The sequence below is a fragment of the Musa acuminata genome, chromosome BXJ3-10 (genome assembly GCF_036884655.1).
Source record: "Musa acuminata AAA Group cultivar baxijiao chromosome BXJ3-10, Cavendish_Baxijiao_AAA, whole genome shotgun sequence".
Lineage (NCBI taxonomy): Eukaryota > Viridiplantae > Streptophyta > Magnoliopsida > Zingiberales > Musaceae > Musa > Musa acuminata.
The window spans coordinates 27,630,702-27,650,148 of NC_088358.1; the positions used below are offsets into that span (position 1 = coordinate 27,630,702).

Consider the following 19,447-nt stretch of genomic DNA (forward strand, 5'->3'; position numbering starts at 1 on the left):
CCAGTATTGGTATTGCGTGAAGGACCGGGCTCCTGCAGGATGGCGACGTGCCTCGGTCGACGTTTTGGTCTGCTTCGACCAGGCGCTGTCAGGTCAGACCTAGGTAGGCGATCCCCACAACTCCTCGATCTACGTGACCTAAGAGACGTCACCCCGGTGCAGATGATGTTAGCTCGTGTCCCATCGTTATTATTACCCTCATTAGATAGTATTGCGTCTTCTGCAAGTGTCAACTGGCCACCTGTAGCTCATGAATTTGCCTTTTACTTAACCAACCACATTGACAACGGTTATCTCTCTTGATGTGTTTCAACACAGATGTACGCCTCTTGAGTTGTTGACATGTGGAAATTAGGTGTTGGTTCCCATGCGTGATCGCTGCCTCACCACTCCACTTAAGCCGCGACGTAACTAATGACCGACGGTGCGATGCAAAACCTTCGCTCGCCAATCAAGTCATTCGTGACTTAAGTGAGGCCATTAACCATCTTTTGCTTTACAGTAATCATTCAAATATGCGTCAGTAATCAAATGCAAATCTCTTTTCCAGCAAAGAAAAGCTCACATGATGTGTTCTCATATCAGCATACCAAATGCAATGTTTTATCCGTTTGAAGAAAAATACCACATTCTCTTTCTCTATCTATATGTATATATACATTCAATTTTATGTGAATTTTAATATACATATTCTCTCCTGTTAAAACATATCCTAAATTATGTTTATTTTCACCATTATATCATCACGAGACCAAAAAAAAAAGGGACGGGATGACATAATGCATGTCAACGTTTCCATGTGAATCACACCTACATAATCCTTCACCTATCAAAGGTGTGATTGGTTAACTGCAAGAATTATTACATGACTGCAAGAATCACAGTCAGGCAGTGATAAAAAAGTTGTTCTTCTTTCAGAATTAGGTTACACGACAAAGGTGGAACAAACACGTGTATCACGGAACGAATGTGATGGAAGCGTGATGGAAGCATCACCGTCAACTTCAGCGAAAAGATAGTGTGCGGAGGAAACCAACGCCCGATCAACCTATGATACCATGAAGTGGAAGGTATTGGCCTAATATGAGAAGATGTGGAGGAGAAGACTACAGTCGACATCATTCATGACAACGGCTTCATCTTCTGTGTTAGCATAAATTCATAATTATACTATCTATAATACGAAAAAATTAAATAAATTAGATTTAGCAATATTATGATACATACCTTTCATTATTTGTTCAGAAGAATAAATCTTATTTGATCTACAAGTGCTCCATCATTGGATCAGAGATATTAATCTGTAAGGAGAACTTGATCCTTCTCATCTCCTTTTCTTTTCTTCCTATATTTTCACTTAGATTGATGGATTAGGGATATTGAGAGAAAAACTTCTTTCTCCTCTTTCTTCCTATCTTTTCACTTAGATTGATGGATTAGGAATATTGAGAGAAAAACTTCTTTCTCCTCTTTTCCTATCTTTTCACAGGATCAATTAGCTTCGCTTTTAGCCCCTATGTCATGTCTATTTATAGACGAGAGTAGAGGGTCTAGAATAACTTTAACATGAACTTTTTTTTTATTGGCCAATAATCAGAATCCAATCATATCTAATATTTCTTATCTAATTAAATAAGACTATATAATCTAACATTCTCCCATTTTGTTGATTAATTGGTAAGATAAAAAAGACTTAAAATAAAAAATAAATAAATAAATTATTTAAAAATAATTTGATCCAATTGGATTCTAAATTTTTAGAAAAACTATATACACACGCACAAATTTTAAAAATAGGCTAATAAGTCCAATAATTATAATAATACTACATTAAGTCTTCATAGCGATTATATGTTATCAGTATCATACTTCTTTCTATGTACCACAACTTTCCTAATGCAGTACAAAATGACCCATATAATTTATCTTATCAAGATAATCCTGTCATCACATTCAACCATAATATGTACATACATAATTATGAATAGGATAACAGAAACAAATAACTTTAAGTATATAAGCAAGAATGTCAATTATAGTATCCACTTTATGGGTTGCTCACAAACCCAATCATAAGAACATGTTCTTTAAAAATACTTTAGCTGTAAGTCCTAAGTGAATGAATTAGCAATCAATACAGTGAAACTCAAGTAATTAATTGACATTAGATGTTTTTAGACTCCTTTTCTCTAACCACTAAGTACTTTATGCCATAATACATAGAATGCAATAGTACTTGTCATTCTTAGAGAATAAAACTATTATAATGTCATAAAATATCTTTAACGACTTGGCAATTGAGTCTAATTTTATCAAGTCCTGAGATAAAATTTCATAGTCCAAAATTTGATCAGTGGCCTCAAAGTATGCCACAAAATCAACTTCTATTATTAATAATAATAAATTACCCTTCTAATTGATATATATATTACACAACCAGTATCTAAAAAATACCATTATTTCATGCTGATATAATTTCATACATATGAGCATATAATCCTTTGTCCCTTCCGGATATTTTATTACTTTCTTTGTAGTCCTTTAGTGTTTTTACTTTTGGATAACTTCAATATATACCTAATATTTTAATTATAAAATTGATATTTTTTTTTGACACAAGCTTGAGTATAGACTTTTAATTGCACATATATAAAAAATATCTTCTTTATATGATACTTTTCAAGTTATTTTAACACATTTACTATTGACTAAAATTTTATTTTCATGATGTACTGAATAAAGCTGTATATTAAATCTTTTCAAGACTCAGTTGATATATCCTTTCTAAGACACTCTTCATAATCATTGAGGTCTATTCTTCAACTACTCAATGTTAATAGAAGATGTCTCATTCATATCAACCATCTTAAAACTCTTAGTGACAATTTTTTTAATTTAGTATAATAAATCAAGGTCACTATTGGTAAGACAAAATATTATCCATATACAAGGTCAATATAATAAATGTACTCCAATTGATATAAATACTGATTAATAGTATTTTCATTAAATCTGAAAGTAATGATATCAAGAACCTTTATATATAATGTCTTGAAGCTTGTTTAAGGTCATAGATTTCTAAATTTGCATATCAAACTTTATATTTCTTTCTTTGTAAATCATTTAGAGTAACCCATATAAAACTAGATTTTTAAAAAAAATATTTTCATATCATTATGATATAACTCAAACTCATAATGAGTCACTAATGTCATGATGATTCTTAACGAGTTCATTAAAAATCTTGTTATAGTCGATACATTCTTTATGAGTAAAATTTTTAATCATAATCTTACCATTATATCATTCGACATTATCATTTAAGTCACATTTATATAATAAACTATTTTATAATTATTGGAGAATTCGATAAATTTATCAAACACCATTCTGGTTATTAATTTTAACTCTTCTTTTATTGCATCATATTACTTTTCAGAATCATTCATGACATCTAAAAATAATAAGGGATCTATTTTGATTCATATATCATAATATAATTCTTATAGATATGCCATATAATAATCATAAATGACAAGATTTCATTTCCTTTGAGATATTCCCAAGGTTGTTAATTATGATTGTTTTACAAGACCATTAACAATAATATCAATAAAATATGGAAGTTTAGCAATTTATTTTGTTATTCACTTTTATCAAATCATTTAATGATTTGAATAACAATAATCTTTCGAATAATAAAGGAGTATTAACTTGTATCTCCTCTATATCAAAATTGAATTTTGAGATTTTCACTCTATTTGTTATTTTATAGGAATCTTATATCACCAGATTTAATTATCCTTTTACTATGATTAGAGCAATAAGATATGTACCCCTTTAAACTTTTCTAAATATATTAGAAAATATTCATAAATAGTTATTAAATCTAATTTTCTTTTATATGAGTTAGAAGATTCTTATTTCTATAGGACAATCTCAAATATGTAAATATCTTAAGTTCGGTTTCCTATCATTTCATAACTTAAAAGAAGTTATGTAATTTACTTACTAGGAACATCATTCAATATATACATAATTGTCCTTAGAGCTTTTTCTCACATTAATTTTGGTACAAAAGAATAACTTATCATGCTTTTAACAAAATCTATAAAAGTACGATTATATCTTTCAGCAATCATATTCTAGTATAACACATTTGGTAAATCATATTAAATACATATACCTTATTTTTTCAAGAATCTAGCAAAAGAATTAAAATTATAATTGGGTTCATCATAAATACAATAAAATTTATCACCCTTGTCAGATATGATAATATTGATTTTTCTATCTAATTGTCTATCGACTTTATTTATGTACACTTGAAAAGTGTGAACGGTCATAGACTTTATATAAATTAGATATATATAATTATATCTCAATAGGTTATTTATATGGTGATAAAATGTCTCTTTTTAATGAGACGAAAGCATAGAGTGACCCATAGATATTAGCATAATCTCAAGAAATTTATAAAACTATATTTCATTTCAATATTTAATTATAGTATCATTGTAAATTTAAGATTCATATTAATTCTATATAGACTATTATACATAATTCAAAGGTTAATTTTATTAAATCATAATAAGTTTACAACCATAAAAAAGAAAATAATATTCTAATAATTCTAGGTAAAGAACTCAAATTCCCATAATTATAAGAACATAACATATATTCTTAAAATTTATCAAATTTAATCATCTTTAAATGTAGACGATAAATACAAACTAATATCGCTTTCACTTTAAGATAATTCTATATAACGATAAATATCTCATTCTCTTTTGGTTTTATCCCCCTTTAATTTTATTTTATTTTAATGAATATCTAATATTGGTAACATATATTGAAGCATCAAATTAATCCATCAAGTATTAAAAAAAATTCTGTAATATTTGATTTGAATCATATAAAGGTTATATTTATACCTTTTCATTTTAAATCAAATCTTATATTATATATATATATATATATATATATATATATATATATATATTCTTCTTCACATAACTTTCTTTGCTACAGAAGTAACACTTTATTCTGAATATATTATTATTTTATGAGTTTATATAGTAATTATAAACCCAGGTAACTTACGCTTCATTCTTAATTTAGTGTTACATACTCACTGAGTAGTATTCAAAATATTTGAGATTGGTAGCCCAATTTTTTCTCTACAGTGGGTAGTTCATTTGGTACCCTATGGACTCGGTATTTTTCCTTGCTTATACCGTAGCAGCAGCGGAAATTTTGGTAGGAGAAGCTTTAGATTGACTTTGTTTTCTCCGGTTTGTGGTACAAATATCATTATCTGATGTGGTGTCTCTTGAGATTGATGTGGCTGGTTCTAAATCTTACAAGGTATTAAAGGATCGTGGATGTTACTTTTTCTTCTTTTTGATTCCGTTGAAATCTTTTGGTAGGTTGTAACCCACAGATGGAGATTGAGCCGCAGCAAATTGACTTGAAGAGCATCATCATGGCAGCAACTGGGCTTGGACTGGTATGCTACTTAGCCCAATCCAATTGCTTGGTTACCGCAAAGCTCACTGGTTCAACAGAGATGCATACTATTTCACGAGGGATTACCTTGTTTAACTTTTGCTCCTAAGCCATACAACACCAACGCTAACAGCTGAAGAAGAATATTTGGGAGTCTCAATTAGATCTGACAGATCGTGTTCTCCGCTTCTGCTACTTAGGAGGAGGGCGACGAAGCTGAGGCCAGCGCAGACGCCGGTGACGAGGTTGCTCTCGCGGATGAGGATCTTGCGGGTGATGGTGCTGATGTCGACGGTGATCCGTCGCCCCTCCAAACAACGCCTTGGTGACTTGATTGTAGAACGACGTAACATTGATCGTGACATGTGTTGAATCCAAAATATATCTTATCAAAGATAGGAAAAGATATTGACTTCAAAATGTATATGAGAATGAAAATGATCGAACAATTAGAAAAACTAAGAATGATTTTTAAGAGTTATTATTATTAAAGTTATAGATGGAATCATAATAATTTAAAACGGTGCCTGGCTTTTCATGTATCTTATAATTATTTTTAATCTTAGTCTATTATTGATGTGAGATTAATAGTAGTATTATGATAATAAACAAAGGTTCAAAATTTTGATCTATAAATAAATTGATATCTTAAAATATTAATAATTTATTTATATAAAATATTAATTTGATGATGATACATTGATTGTTCAAAACACTTTCCAAGATGTCATAGCTAATCTCCACCGCTTATTGAATTAAAAAAAAAGATTTCTCAGTGGAATTAAATCGATTTGGCGGAGGTGAGGTGAAGAATCTGATACTTGATCCCTGGATATTCCGATCGTTGCCGAACATTGTGGGTCTGTGGACGCCCTTATCCACACGCATTAAAGAAATATCAAACACACACTAAACCAACCCAAACACCCAAACGACAATTCGAGCCACGAAGGAACGAGACGAGCACCGCAAGCTTGTCGGGAGCAGAGTCAAACCTTCACCGTTAAGATGATTGGGTGGGGGACTTGGACACGATCATTGGAGAACAAATTGGGGCCCATGCTATTTGGATTGTGGGTCAGCCTTATCACCGAGCATATAAAAAATCGAGATACTTATCTGCCATGTCCACCGGATAAACATTTCCTGCATCGATTCAACAAGCTGACACGCATCACCTCACGTTATTTGGTGCATTATCTCTATCTATTCTATTCTCGGACATGACAAGTCTACGCCCACGTTTTTGAGAGTCAGAACTGGTTAAGGTTCGGATTGAGTCAATAGTGGTGTATGAGTACAAGTTGGTCAAAGAAATTAAGAAAGATCAAATCTTTTCTTCATCATTTAATTTTTTAAATAATAATAATAATAATAATAATAATAATAATAATAATAATAATAGCTTGTTGGATTAGAACAACTGTTTTAATCTTAAACCAAAAAATATATCGATCCTAATAATAATTACAAAGTCTTTGTTAAGATATTCCAATGGTTGATGTATCGGAATAATGTTTGAGTTCGCGTGACAATAAAATTATTTAAAAAAAAATTTTAAAAGTTGCGAGGCATGTCCTAGTCAGCAACATCCAATTCCACGTAGGCATCGTGTAGCATTAAATAAAAAGAAAATTTTTTTACTAAGTAATAAATTGGAAAAGGGTGGGTGATGCCACTTGGCATGTTCCTTCCTCTATGAAATCAAAGCCTTATCATTAGCACACAGGCGTCACTTTTCTTCTCTTAGTATAAATGTAGGGCGAACGGTGCCAATGTGAAGCCTGAAGCCAGCAGCAGCAGCAGCAGCTCTGAGGTCGTCGGAGTAGAAGAGAGGAATACATGGTTGGGACCTCAGCCTCCTCGCTCTCCTCCTGCGCTTCCTTGGACGACGTCTCAGTCGTGCCCACGGAACCCGTGAAGCTCCTCTGTAGCTACGGCGGCAAGATTCTCCCACGTCGTCCCGACGGCAGGCTCCGCTACGTGGGCGGGCACACCCGCGTCCTCGCCGTCCGCAGATCCATCTCCTTCTCAGGTATCCTCCACTCTGCTTCTGTTTACTGTGGGATACAGGTCGGGAGAAGCACGGAGGTACTAGGAATCATGCGTACGTGTGCGTGGAACAGAGCTGCAGGTGAAGCTGAGGGAGTTGTGCGGGTGGGGCGCGGTGAGCCTCCGTTGCCAGCTGCCAACGGAGGACATGGACGCCCTGGTCTCCGTCACCTCCGACGAGGACCTCGCCAACCTCGTCGAGGAATACGACCTAGCGAGCCGAGACCGCCGGTCTTCCCCTCTAAAAATCCGAGCCTTCCTTTTCCTCCTCCGTGCCTCAGAACCTTCTTGCAGAAGTCCCGTCGATCCGGTCGCAGCCGCCGAGCGTTGCGTCCGCCAGGCCTCTATGCGGGAGAAGTTGCATAGCTGGTGCGAGAAGCCCGACGCATCTGCCGCCGCCGCCGGAGATCTTCGAGTGCACGGCCACCAACACTACCATCATGGCCACGGCACCCCGAGGCCATGCAACCATCTCGTGCACCACGGAAGACACTGGCAATGATGAGATGTCACGTTTGATATCTTCTTCTTCCTTCCTGCGCAACATCTTTAGTGCTTCGATTCTTCTTCCTCGTGCGTGGCACTTGTTATTCAAAACACAGATTTAATCTTATTAAAAGAAAAAAAAAGGGAACATCGGAGAAAATCTTAGTAATAGATCACTTTATAATTGATCATGAACTATAAATTATAGCAAAAGATAGTAAAAATGATAACAAACATAAAGTTTTTTCAATTGAAAGGTATAAACAAAAAAAATGTAGCATGTGGAACACAATACATTCAGTAAACAACACTAGAAGGCGTGTCGGCTCAAAGGAATATTCTCGTAGCGGAAAGAAAAATGATCAATCAACTTTTGGAGGAAGGAGAAACTTACAGTTCTCTCGACGAGTTGTGGACTTGCAGAAACTAGTTTGAAGACTGCATTGTTTTACTTTACCACTTGAACTGAATTATTTAGACTGATCATGACTGCACACTTGAGCATAAGAACCCAAAGAATTAAGCGGAGAATTTTTTGTGCTCAAACAAAATCAAGGGGTCTTCAATATAAAATCATTTTACAGGTAAAGAACAAAGGACCAACAACAGGTTAACACATCTTTCAATCCAGATTCATGATGTACCCTTTCTCGTAACCCTGCGGAACATGTCTTTAATGTTCTGCGAATTGGTTTCTGTTTTTGGTCTCTTTGATTGTCTTCTATTGCTCGGCATGCTCCTTCCATTCTCTACTTTACTCTGCAAATAAATATTCAGACAACACACCAATCGTTCAGAAGAACCTTAGCAGACAAGTAGCAGGTCAGTTCGTGGAAAAGAGGAGTCTGCTGGGTCTTCCAGAAGTACCTGAAAAGTATGACAAGATTCTGAATTATTCTCTAGGAAAATTTGGCCTGTCATGGTTTTTGTTGTTTCCTTGCGTGTTTCTTCAATATCCAACCTGAAAAGAACTCAAAAGAAGTGACATCATCTTGAAAATCAACACATTATGCAGATCAGGTTGCAGAATGTAATTGGAATTTGGTCATAGCCACAGAAACAGGTCTTACTTCAAGTGACTGCAAAGCAGCATCAACCAAGGCTCATCCTTCACATACTCACCCAAGATTGAGATAACATCCTTCACTGCGAGACAGGAACAACAAGCCTATGTCAAACAACCCATGAGTAACAATTCAAATAATCTAGGATTCGGTTTAAGTTGTAAAGGGTTCTAGATAACTATAACCGATGGCCTTCACCTCTGCTTCTGTTAATTACTGAGAAGGTCAAAGTTAGTCCTGTGAAGAGTCAAGAGTATTTAAACCATACGGAATTTAATTTCAAATATGTATCAGGGTCCTTGTTTAATTAAGATTGAAGTCTTGATCCAACAACAGCAAAAACAAGAATGAAGCTGTACTGTCTAGGAATAAAGAGGCTATCTAGTAGAAGGACATTTGTGATAGATTAAAAATATAAATATATCTTTTTTCTCTGCTATTTTCACTTAATAAGGTATGGTACAATCATTATGGTACCCTGTATAACCCTCCACATGATCTTGGCTATGTGAAATTCTGTCAGTCCAATAATAGACATAGTAACCGAATATGGAACTGGAATTTATATAATAGTTATAGTTCCATACATGTTTCCCTTTCTTCTTGAGCAGTGTAGTTTTTGTCCAATTCTAACAATGTTGCTTTTAAGTGTTGTACCTGCAAATAAAAATAAAATATGAGGATTCAATTCGTACTTCTCTGATTATGGGAAAAAATTATGCACAAGAAAATGAAAAACTAATGAAAGCCATGATCCAACACAAACAACAACACGTCAGTAGTTGATGAATATTTTTTTTATCTCGAGGAAGGGGATGGAAGTCCTAGATGAAAGCATTTGAATAAGTTCGAGGTGAAACAATGATTGAGAAAATGTTCCATGAATCAACCTCTGACGATTTCATGTATTACAGTATGTGAAAAGTCACACCAAGTGCATTGTTTTTCAGATTGAGAACAGATTTCTAAAGGTTAAAGATACAAGTCTACTCTCTTGATTAGACAGCTGTGATAAAGATCATTAGCATGAAACCAAAACCTTAGCTGTGGTCCATAATGTATAGAATGATAGAATCCAGGTTACTAAATAAAATATGAATTCTTGAACCTACATGTCACCACAGACTTATAGGTTCTTAGCTTTTTCTATTTGTTTTTTGTTTCTGGCATTGATAGTAACTCATACTAGTCCCCAGGACAATGATCATAAGCATCTCTCTGTGTATGCCACTTGCTTCACTTGACATGTCTGCATAAGCAAAAGACCATCAAGGCATGCCACAACAAAGGAGACCCTGATATGGCATAATAAGTTCTGAAAAAAATATCTATGAAAAATATAAGCTACAAGATTTTTGTATATTTATTGAACTATTAGGCATTGGTTACTGCTACAATTCTTCACCAAGAGTTAGGAACTTAACTTTGGCTTAGGAATCATTAACTGCCAGCAGCTTAAATTCTTTGGGCCAAATCAAACTATCAACTCAGTGCTTAGCTCACTCAAACTTTCACAAATTTGTTATAAGAGTGACTTAGGTATTCTGGTGAATTAGGAGATAAACCTTGGTTCAGGGTTCATTGGCTGTCAGCAGCTTCGATTCTTTAGATCAAACCAAATTATCAACTCATCATTTAGCTCACTCAAACTTTACAAATTCGTTTCGAGTGACATAGGCATCCTGAAAGACTTTCTTCTATAAACAAGAGTCAAAATTTAGATCTGATACAGGATGTGATTTCTCAGTACAATTGGGCTTCAGTTTTCAGAATTTAGCTCACTAGTAACCCTTTCGGAAGATCTGAAGCGTAACCAGGACTTTGATTGTGCAAGTTTGCTGCCAAATTTAGCTCACTATCAACTCATTATTGCAGTATTACTGTCTATCTCTTTATATGTATTTATAGTTGATTCATATGCTTTAAATATTTTCTTGTATCTTCCACTCATGTACTCAAAAAATTAAATTATTTTGCGATACTTGCATAAATAGGGAACTTGAAGAAAGCAGTTATATTCCATGTATAGCAGCAATAACATACATCAGACAGATATAGATGAATATATGATTTCATGATCCTGGAATGACTAGGTAATAAGACCAATCTTTTCACTTGTACTGGAAATAGATGAAGACACACCTTACAACACAACCAAGCCAGGACCCTTGAATTATCAAGTCTGAAGAACTTTGAGGATCCAATTTCTACAGAAAACAATGAAAGGATATTAGAAAGAGTTACCAATAGTAAATACATGACCTATGATCTTTGGTTTCATTAAGGACTGAATGATATCACGGATCAGAAACCTACTTGGATCTTTATGCAACAGAGAAAGCACACATGGAATTGAAGGAAAAGATACATTAGCTTAAGCATTTTGGAAATTCAGTCGTAATGCTAGTTCATGACGGGCACAATTATCTACAGAGAACTCTTCAAGAACATGTTCTGAATAAATTACTTCAGAAAGAAACTGCAATCAGACTACAAGCTTCATATTTCCAAAAAAAAAGAACCATAGAATTATCCAACAAATATTGAGTTAAGTCTATTTTATGTAGTCATTATAAGGGTGATCACGCTTCATGAACCACCATTTTCAGTTCTGATTCCGATTTCACCAAATTTGGAATTGAAATCGAATCAATTCCATGCGGTTCCGATTCCGGTTCTAGAACTGCCAGTTCCGGTAATTTGATCCACCAATTTCGATTAATAAAAAATAAAAAATTAAAGTACTTCACCAAGATTCAAACCCATGTCAATAGGCTTTAAATATAAAGTATTAACCACTATTCCATGGAAGCTATTTGTGCTTTATTTTTATTTTTTTCATATTTAGCTGGTTTGGAATCGCCAGTTTCGGTTCCAATTTCTAAGAACCAGAACTGAACCGTATGGCCCCTGTTCCAGTTCGGTTCAGAACTGCTGAACTGTTGACTCAGTTTGGTTCCAATTTGGACCAAACAGTGGCTACCCCCAAGTCATTATATAGAATAATAGTAAAATAACATATAAACAACCCAAGAAACATGAATCTCAAAAGCAAGATCCAATAACTTGAATACAAAACAAATGTGAAGTATGCAGTCAAATTCATTATGTTATACATTAGCAAATGAGATTAAATTTGTTAATAACATATGATATAGGCCAATTCTTATTACAACACAAATCAAAACAAAACAAAAAAGATATTACCTTTCACTTCACAAACCATATTCATGGTATCTTTTGCCACAGAAAAAAGATGCTGATAACCCGGATAGCCATCAACATACAGAATTTCATCCAATTGTCTAAACACCCCTTGATCACTTGCCTTCTGCATTTGAATATTATGATTGGTCACACAGCATTAGCTCATTTATTTATGATGGCCAATTTATAATGATATATAATGTGATGATCACTCAAGAAATGAACTGAATAACTTTGTGAATACTAATGCTGCAGTGTGAAATTGGTCCATGCACTAAAAACTGATATTATGGGAGAGAACTTCAATCATTTTTATCAAAGAATCAGCATGCTAAAGTTGGATAGACAAAAAATTAGCAGATACGTAAATGTTCCAGTTAAATATATGCATAAAGGTAAATATTTTTGTTTGATGTATAAACAGGGTTGAATGAATAAGAGCAGATCCATCATACTTTCAATGGGAATTATCACACAACAATTAGGTATGGGTTTGTCAATCCATTCATAGATAAAACATGATGTATGATATGATTTGCAACTTTTAGGGCTCCACTCATTATAAACTGATGACATGACACAGTACCCGCTATCATCAATGGAATAATGTGTATGTCATCAATCCAATTAATTATTAATATCATTTCTGAAAGTACATTCCTGATAATTCAATATGGTATAGGCAAAAAATAACACATCACATTAAGAAACATTATGGGAGGTAACTATAGGGCAAGGAGTTAACAGATCGGATTTCAATAGTAAAGAAAACCTAGCAAGTGCAAATGCCATCAAGAATAAAAAGAACCACAATTTTCTTTGATTAAAAATAAAAGTATATGTTGAAGATACCTTCATACGAGCTTCCTCAAATAATGGCAAAAGGACAAATATGGGGTCAATTGGAGTAGAAATATTTAGGCTGCCATCTGTTGCACCAAAGGAAGAAAATGTCAAATTAAAATGACCATATAATTTAATTTCTTGGAAATAATTAATTGTCGGTTCCGTGTTGCATCATGTCCTATTCTTTCTCAACAGTTGATATATCCAAATATATCCATAACATGCCATGTCCATGTCCTTCCTTGATATCACCTAGATAAGTTCTTCAGTATTCTTGATTCTAAGAGTTATTGTTTTTATGTAGTTCAATTGCATCCATTAGATGATCAAGCCCATTTCAAAAGAGAAAACCCAGAGTTAAGTAAAACCCGTCGACAATAGCTGCCAAAGGAACCAATCTTCCTGAGCATAACTGAGCTAGGAGTGGAAGTCTACCTCCTTGAGTACATCCATTCTTCATATATTATAATCTGAGGTACCAAAGCAAGAAGAATTTCTAGCTAAGTGCTCCTACTTCATGCCAAAAGTATAACTACACAACCATATAGCTGATAATAGACAAGTATTTCTTAATCCAAAAGTCAGATTAACATATTAACGTAAAGTGTCATATGTAACCTCAAATTCCATCATTTTATGAAAATTAACCCACCAATTGAACAGGAAAATGGCCAATAGAACAAACAAATAACTACAGGTCCTTATTACAATGGCAAAAATGAAAATATACTTCAATCTGTGGATGATAAATGACAATTCCAGCATAAAAATTTACCTTCACAAACATAGTCTCCCAGAAACCAAGAGCCATAAGATTGCTTAAACCAATGCAGTTCTTGAAGATAACCTTCCCTGAGAACGTAACATGCTGGTTTGCCTGTTAAACTAGATGTAAAATTAGTAAAAGCAAATGCTTTATGTAAAATATACTTGTTATCAAAATATTATGTCCTGATTACTAACTGTCTTATTGCACACCAAAAAAATGCAGTTTTCAGTTAGTAAATGACAACTGTTGACTGAAAGCAGAGTGGTAGGCATCTTTTGCATGTTAAGAAAATAAAAAAGTAATTCAATCAGCTCACCAATGAGAAATTTTCAGTAAATGGAGTAACACTGAGATATTCTTTAATTTATTAAGGAACGATTGTTTCAAACAACAGTTTAGGCCACCTATAAACAAAAATTTATAGTTATCATAGTATCTTGTTTGGTCATCTTTTGAGAGCTTGTGATTAAAGTCTAATTAGAAATCCCCTAGATAAGGAAAATTGTGAGGAAATACTTGGGCTTATTAGAAATGAAACTGCCCAAAGTTGTAAAACATGAAATCTATAAATATCAAATTGTTTTCTTAATAATGCCAATATGTGTAAATTTCTTCCAAAATATATATCAATCAATTTGTTAAAAGCACTCTTTCTTCTATAAAAATTTCCAAGCATTCAAGAAACTCAACTGACATCCTTCAGAAGTCCTAGGGGATGCCCTGTTCATGGATGTTGATCTTGCAACAATTCTCTTTCTTCTTCTTGTTCCACGAAAACAGTGATAACATAATAGAATCAATCAAGTTGTTTTGACACCATTATAACCAGAAGGATCAATTATTTAGCAGCAAACCAATTAAGTCATATAAAACAAATCCAATTTTCTCACAACCTACCGATACAAGTCAAGCAAATTAGAGGTCTTGCATTACTTTAAACAAATCCGAGCATCAATTTGAATTTTTGGTTCACTAGTGTAGGTCTCCACTCTCTGATTCTCTTATATGAGGCCTGGTTGCACATGCAAGTAAAACCATATGTCAATACATGTAAATACATCCAAACAGGTTTATCTTTTTATACTTCAAACATTTAGATAATAATCAATAGCTTAGATCCTTTCTTGAAAAAGGTAGCGATAAACTTCTATTCACTGATTCTGTTCACACTAAATGAAGGAGATTGGATTTCTCTTTCCAGGCACTTTAGGATCAGCAAATTGTGCTCAAGGATATAATTATCATTGAAATACATCATTGATTTTGAATAATGACCAATCCTAGTTCAGTTTTAAATGAGAAAGTGTGCATATGCAAAAAACTGAAAGGCCTCAAGTGTAAACACAATGTAGAAGTTAAGGTTACAAAATTAAAAAAAAAAAGATTTCAGACACATTGACTTACCTGATTGTGGATGACGTAAAGATAATAAACATCCTTCTGCATTTGTATTTCCAATTATATCTTCCCCTTTGTTTGTAATGGGAGGCACTGCAAAGAATGAAATCTTAGTGCAAAGACTTCAGATAAAGTTATCTTTAGTTATCTGCTATAAATAACATATCTTTTATGTTCAGAAAAAAAACTCATTATATGAATGAGGTTTAAGGAAAAGTTGCACCACAGTAAGGTGTGAAATGTCATCCTCCAGGTCTAAAATCTTAAACAGTTTAATATGATTATAAACTAGTGTAAAAGAACAGAATCCACCACTAAAGCAATGTGATTGGCAGATGAGCACAAGATAGCTAACGATAACATAAATATATTACAAAGGATGGGAGTCTAATATGTAGGTTATCTAAGGATGTCAAAGAGGACAAACAGATCGGGTAAAGAGCATTTTCAAATTTTTACATCATGCTTTCGGAAGCAGCTCTAACAGTAAGAAGGCTTCCGATGGTGTTTACTGATCTGTTTCTGCTAGAATGTCTCAGCTCTGGACTTTCTTGCAAAATATTCTTCAAGGTGTACGATATTCTATTGAACAAAAGACAACATGAAGCACCAACAACGAGGGTACAGTCATTACAAATGAATTCAAGGACCAAAAATGAATAGGGCGCAGAGCTGAGGTGGCCAATTATTTTAACCCTACTGTCTGTCGCTAAACTTGAAGGGTTGGAGAATCGGTGAAAAGAAATACCAGCATTTGGCCTTTGACAAACAAAGACAAGTTTAAGGAATGAGAATAGCTCGAATGGAAGAGTTTGTTGGTGATGGAAATAAGATCAAAATGAAGATCCTATGGAAAATAAATTATAAGAGCTTAATGCAGATCCTAAAATAGAAGCATGAAAGGAAAGAACAGAGGGATTAAAAGAAGAAAAGAAGATACCATGCCTACTCTCAGGTGAGGCCATAACCATAGTCTGTTAGATGCCCTAGTTCCGCTAAATCTACTATCTCAGAGGATCTGGCATCACAATATCTATAAACAATGTCGACCATAGTAAAGTTCAGTAATCCAGCCAAGAAGATAGCTTTCGATCCACACTCTAACATCCGTCATGCGTTTTGGTACCCCTTTCGAATAGAAGCCACAAGTGTCAACATCGACACGAGGATCTTGGACACGAGAGAACGAACAGGGCACGGTCAAGAGAAGAAGTGGGAGAGGGGCAGCGAACTCACAGGGGGCGATCAGGAGACGGGGCGCCTCCACTCCTTCGCACCACGCCATACCCGATGCTGTTCCAGAAAGAGAGCGAGGGAGATGCGGGGGGGATTTTGAAGGACGCCGTGTCAAGGAACAAGGGTGTTGTTTTGGTGGGCCGGAAGGCCCGTGTTTGGGCCCATATTAGGCTTTAAATTGCGCGCAGAGACTATGATCATCCAATAATCATCACGCAATGGAATTCAAAATAGAATGCTTGACGTGTTGTCATTGTCGTTGTTTTCGTCAAGACATTCCCAGCTGTTTGGGTGCTTCGGGGAATCAACCTTTCGCAACTCTAATGCACACTTTCGTGAGCGAACCACTCGACATGATTTGACCACTATTTGGTGCCACTCTGCTTCATCTTTCGAGTTCCTTGCGGCAAGCACTACTGTTATTAATTGCACAACAACAACACACTGGTACGAGCGTTGGAATGTAGCGGAGGCAAGGAGTCCTTGTCTTCTCTTCCCTCGTAATCTTCACCTCCAAATCACGTGCACGAGTTTAATACTACCCGCGATGCAAAGAGGCAGACGTATTCTCTGTTCCTGTCTTCCTTACTGTTGTTCTTTCCCACTCAATATAACTTCCTTTTATAAACCAATGGATCCATTACCGTATCATTTTAATATACAAGTTATGATACAGTCATCGACAGGTCACTTCTTTTCAGTCGACATGTCACCGTGATCCTATTGACATGATAGGATCACGGTGATCCTATGGAGTTAGTTATGCAGTGACCGGCACACTAACTCGGTAAATATTACTTGGTAACTTTAGGTTAAACGGTACAACTTTATGATTAATCGATAATCAATTTATAATTATTCTTGACATTTATCCTGATCTCATCATAAGTTCCCCAACTATATTCTTGAGATTATACTTATTTACTTGGATCATTTGATTAAATCATTATAATCCTTACTGACTAAAGTACTGGGAGATATATTATCGGAGATGGTTCCTATATAATTTTTATAGGGTCTAGAATAGAATTCTCAAAGCTTTCCGATATCTTAACCTGATATAGATTTCAAAGTGGATTTGGTTGCCTATGAACCCATTCACTTGTTGGACAACCTGACTTAACATATTCTAATATATTCTTCTTGCCGCCCTACGTGGATTGCGTATACAAAAACGAACACCGCAAACCGGTGTGCAATCCTTGGCATATTTGCTTCACGAAAGCAAAAGATCGTGTCGGATCCAACACACGGTACACCGACTTTACGCCACTCAAACCTTTCGTCGCGATACGAAACGATGCTCCGGTCCGTATAAAAATACGAGGCCCCGACACGAGCGTCCCATTCAGTCAAATCTGCAAACAGCTTGCGGCCACCAGCCACCAGCCACCATGTCTTCTATGCCTTGCTTTCCAAGTTAGATTCCCCACGGGCAAAAGCAATCCCACCAACGGCCTACTTTTTGTTGCGAGGTCCCAATCGGCAGGCACAGACGCCCATAACCTGTTCGATAAGTTGACTCAGAGTTGCAGTAACCCAGATAAGCACTACCTGGAATCCTTCTCGCTCTTCACATCCATCCTGAAATCTGGAGCGGCATCTTCGATTCGCATCCGCAAACAATCGTTGATTTCTGTACCCATGAGGACCGCGAGGCGGACAAGTGGAACCATCATGTGCTGCACGAGTCCTGTTTGACGAAATGCGTGGCCCCTAAGATGGCCGGAAATGATGGATTGTCCGTTTGGGCATTTTGGCTGCCGCTTGTGAGGAGCAGAATAAAACAAAGGTCGTGCACCCGTCGGGCCTACCCAGGCTGTCATCTCACAACAGCAAGTGACAGAGATCATGCTCCCTCTTTCTCTCCTACCGCATCGGGGAACTTTAAGACAACTGGATTCGAGGACAGATTGAAGTGGGACTTCCCGGCGTGACGGCCACGGGCAAGAATCCATTGTCGCCCGGTCCAATGCCTTCCAATTAATATAATCCGTGGGTGCGTGCCAACAAGTGGGTGCTCCTATCACACCACCCACCGCGCTTATCGTTATCCGCTCCACCCGATCCCCTCACCGCCTCCGGTAACTCCACCCTCGTTCCAAACAACCCGCCTTGTGCTTGTTGAATTGCACGAGACGTCGAGGCTCCTTTGGTAATAACTCGCATGGAGAAAACTTAGAGTGGAAGAGAAAAGAATCCTGCTTTGCTGCCTTGACATCGAGAAGTCTATGGTTTCTAAACGCATCATAAAATATATTGTTATCAATGCATATGGTCTATGAGAATAATAATAAAGATTTTGAGTGGATACTCGAATCTCAATAACTTAAATAATTAAAAAAAGTTGGGTTATTCTCGAGAAAAGATATAATATTTTTAGAATATTAGTAAAAAAATCTTAATTTTTCTAAATGGCCAAAATTCTCTCGTATTACAGAAAACCAAACCTGTAGATTGATTATAATATTTTTTATGGAGTTAAAAGTATTTTTGCCTTTTGATTTAAGATACTATAACTTTGCTAAAATATATTATACCTACCTATTGTCTTGTCGTTTTATTATATTTTTATAATAAATACATATTTTAGAAAATATATAAACCTAAATTAAAGACTGATTAGTAAAAAATATTTATCATTCTGTATTTTAAAATATGTATGAATAAGTCTGATTTTCATCAAAAAAATAAAAGACTCTCAAATAAATCATTTAGCATATGACAACAATTAACACTTTTGTACTATGCTTATTACTTCTTTTGTAATGAACTTATAATGTTCTTGGTCGATGAATAAAAGTATTATAATCGATTTGATGAACTAAAATATTGTAACTTCACATTTGATTGGCTTAATTTTAATAAGATTTTTTTAATT

The 19,447-nt window shown here is 35.1% G+C and overlaps 2 protein-coding genes across 4 annotated transcripts; one reads left to right on the forward strand and one right to left on the reverse strand.

The window, feature by feature from the left end:
* The first annotated feature begins 7,350 nt into the window (after nt 1-7,350).
* LOC135650805 (protein PAL OF QUIRKY-like) lies at nt 7,351-8,217 on the forward strand. Its single transcript, XM_065170413.1, has 2 exons — nt 7,351-7,543; nt 7,635-8,217. The coding sequence occupies exons 1-2, from the start codon at nt 7,351-7,353 to the stop codon at nt 8,060-8,062; spliced, it is 621 nt and encodes a 206-aa protein (XP_065026485.1). The 3' UTR covers nt 8,063-8,217.
* Nucleotides 8,218-8,550: 333 nt separating this feature from the next.
* LOC135650804 (uncharacterized) lies at nt 8,551-16,715 on the reverse strand. 3 transcript variants are annotated; one of them, XM_065170410.1, is made up of 10 exons: nt 16,567-16,712; nt 15,337-15,423; nt 13,939-14,040; nt 13,170-13,246; nt 12,318-12,441; nt 11,253-11,317; nt 9,698-9,767; nt 9,117-9,192; nt 8,914-9,007; nt 8,551-8,805 (listed from the first exon to the last, which is right to left on the reverse strand). In XM_065170410.1, exons 1-10 carry the CDS (start codon nt 16,613-16,615, stop codon nt 8,680-8,682), a joined length of 870 nt encoding a protein of 289 aa, XP_065026482.1. In that variant the 5' UTR covers nt 16,616-16,712; the 3' UTR covers nt 8,551-8,679. The 3 variants fall into 3 exon arrangements, with proteins under 3 accessions (XP_065026482.1, XP_065026483.1, XP_065026484.1); XM_065170411.1 differs by lacking the exon at nt 16,567-16,712 and adding an exon at nt 16,271-16,481; XM_065170412.1 differs by lacking the exon at nt 8,914-9,007 and having other exon boundaries at nt 8,775-8,913; nt 16,567-16,715.
* Between the last annotated feature and the right edge of the window lie 2,732 nt (nt 16,716-19,447).

Bases quoted from the DNA above. Each gene is read 5' to 3' on its own strand.
- LOC135650805 (XM_065170413.1), top strand. From the start codon at position 7,351: ATGGTTGGGACCTCAGCCTCCTCGCTCTCCTCCTGCGCTTCCTTGGAC. The intron at 7,544-7,634 runs GTATCCTCCACT...TGCGTGGAACAG, and splicing joins CAGATCCATCTCCTTCTCAG to AGCTGCAGGTGAAGCTGAGG.
- LOC135650804 (XM_065170410.1), bottom strand. From the start codon at position 16,615: ATGGCGTGGTGCGAAGGAGTGGAGGCGCCCCGTCTCCTGATCGCCCCC. The intron at 15,424-16,566 runs GTGAGTTCGCTG...CATTCTTTGCAG, and splicing joins CCGTCTCCTGATCGCCCCCT to TGCCTCCCATTACAAACAAA. The intron at 8,806-8,913 runs GTACTTCTGGAA...ATTTATTTGCAG, and splicing joins AATCTTGTCATACTTTTCAG to AGTAAAGTAGAGAATGGAAG.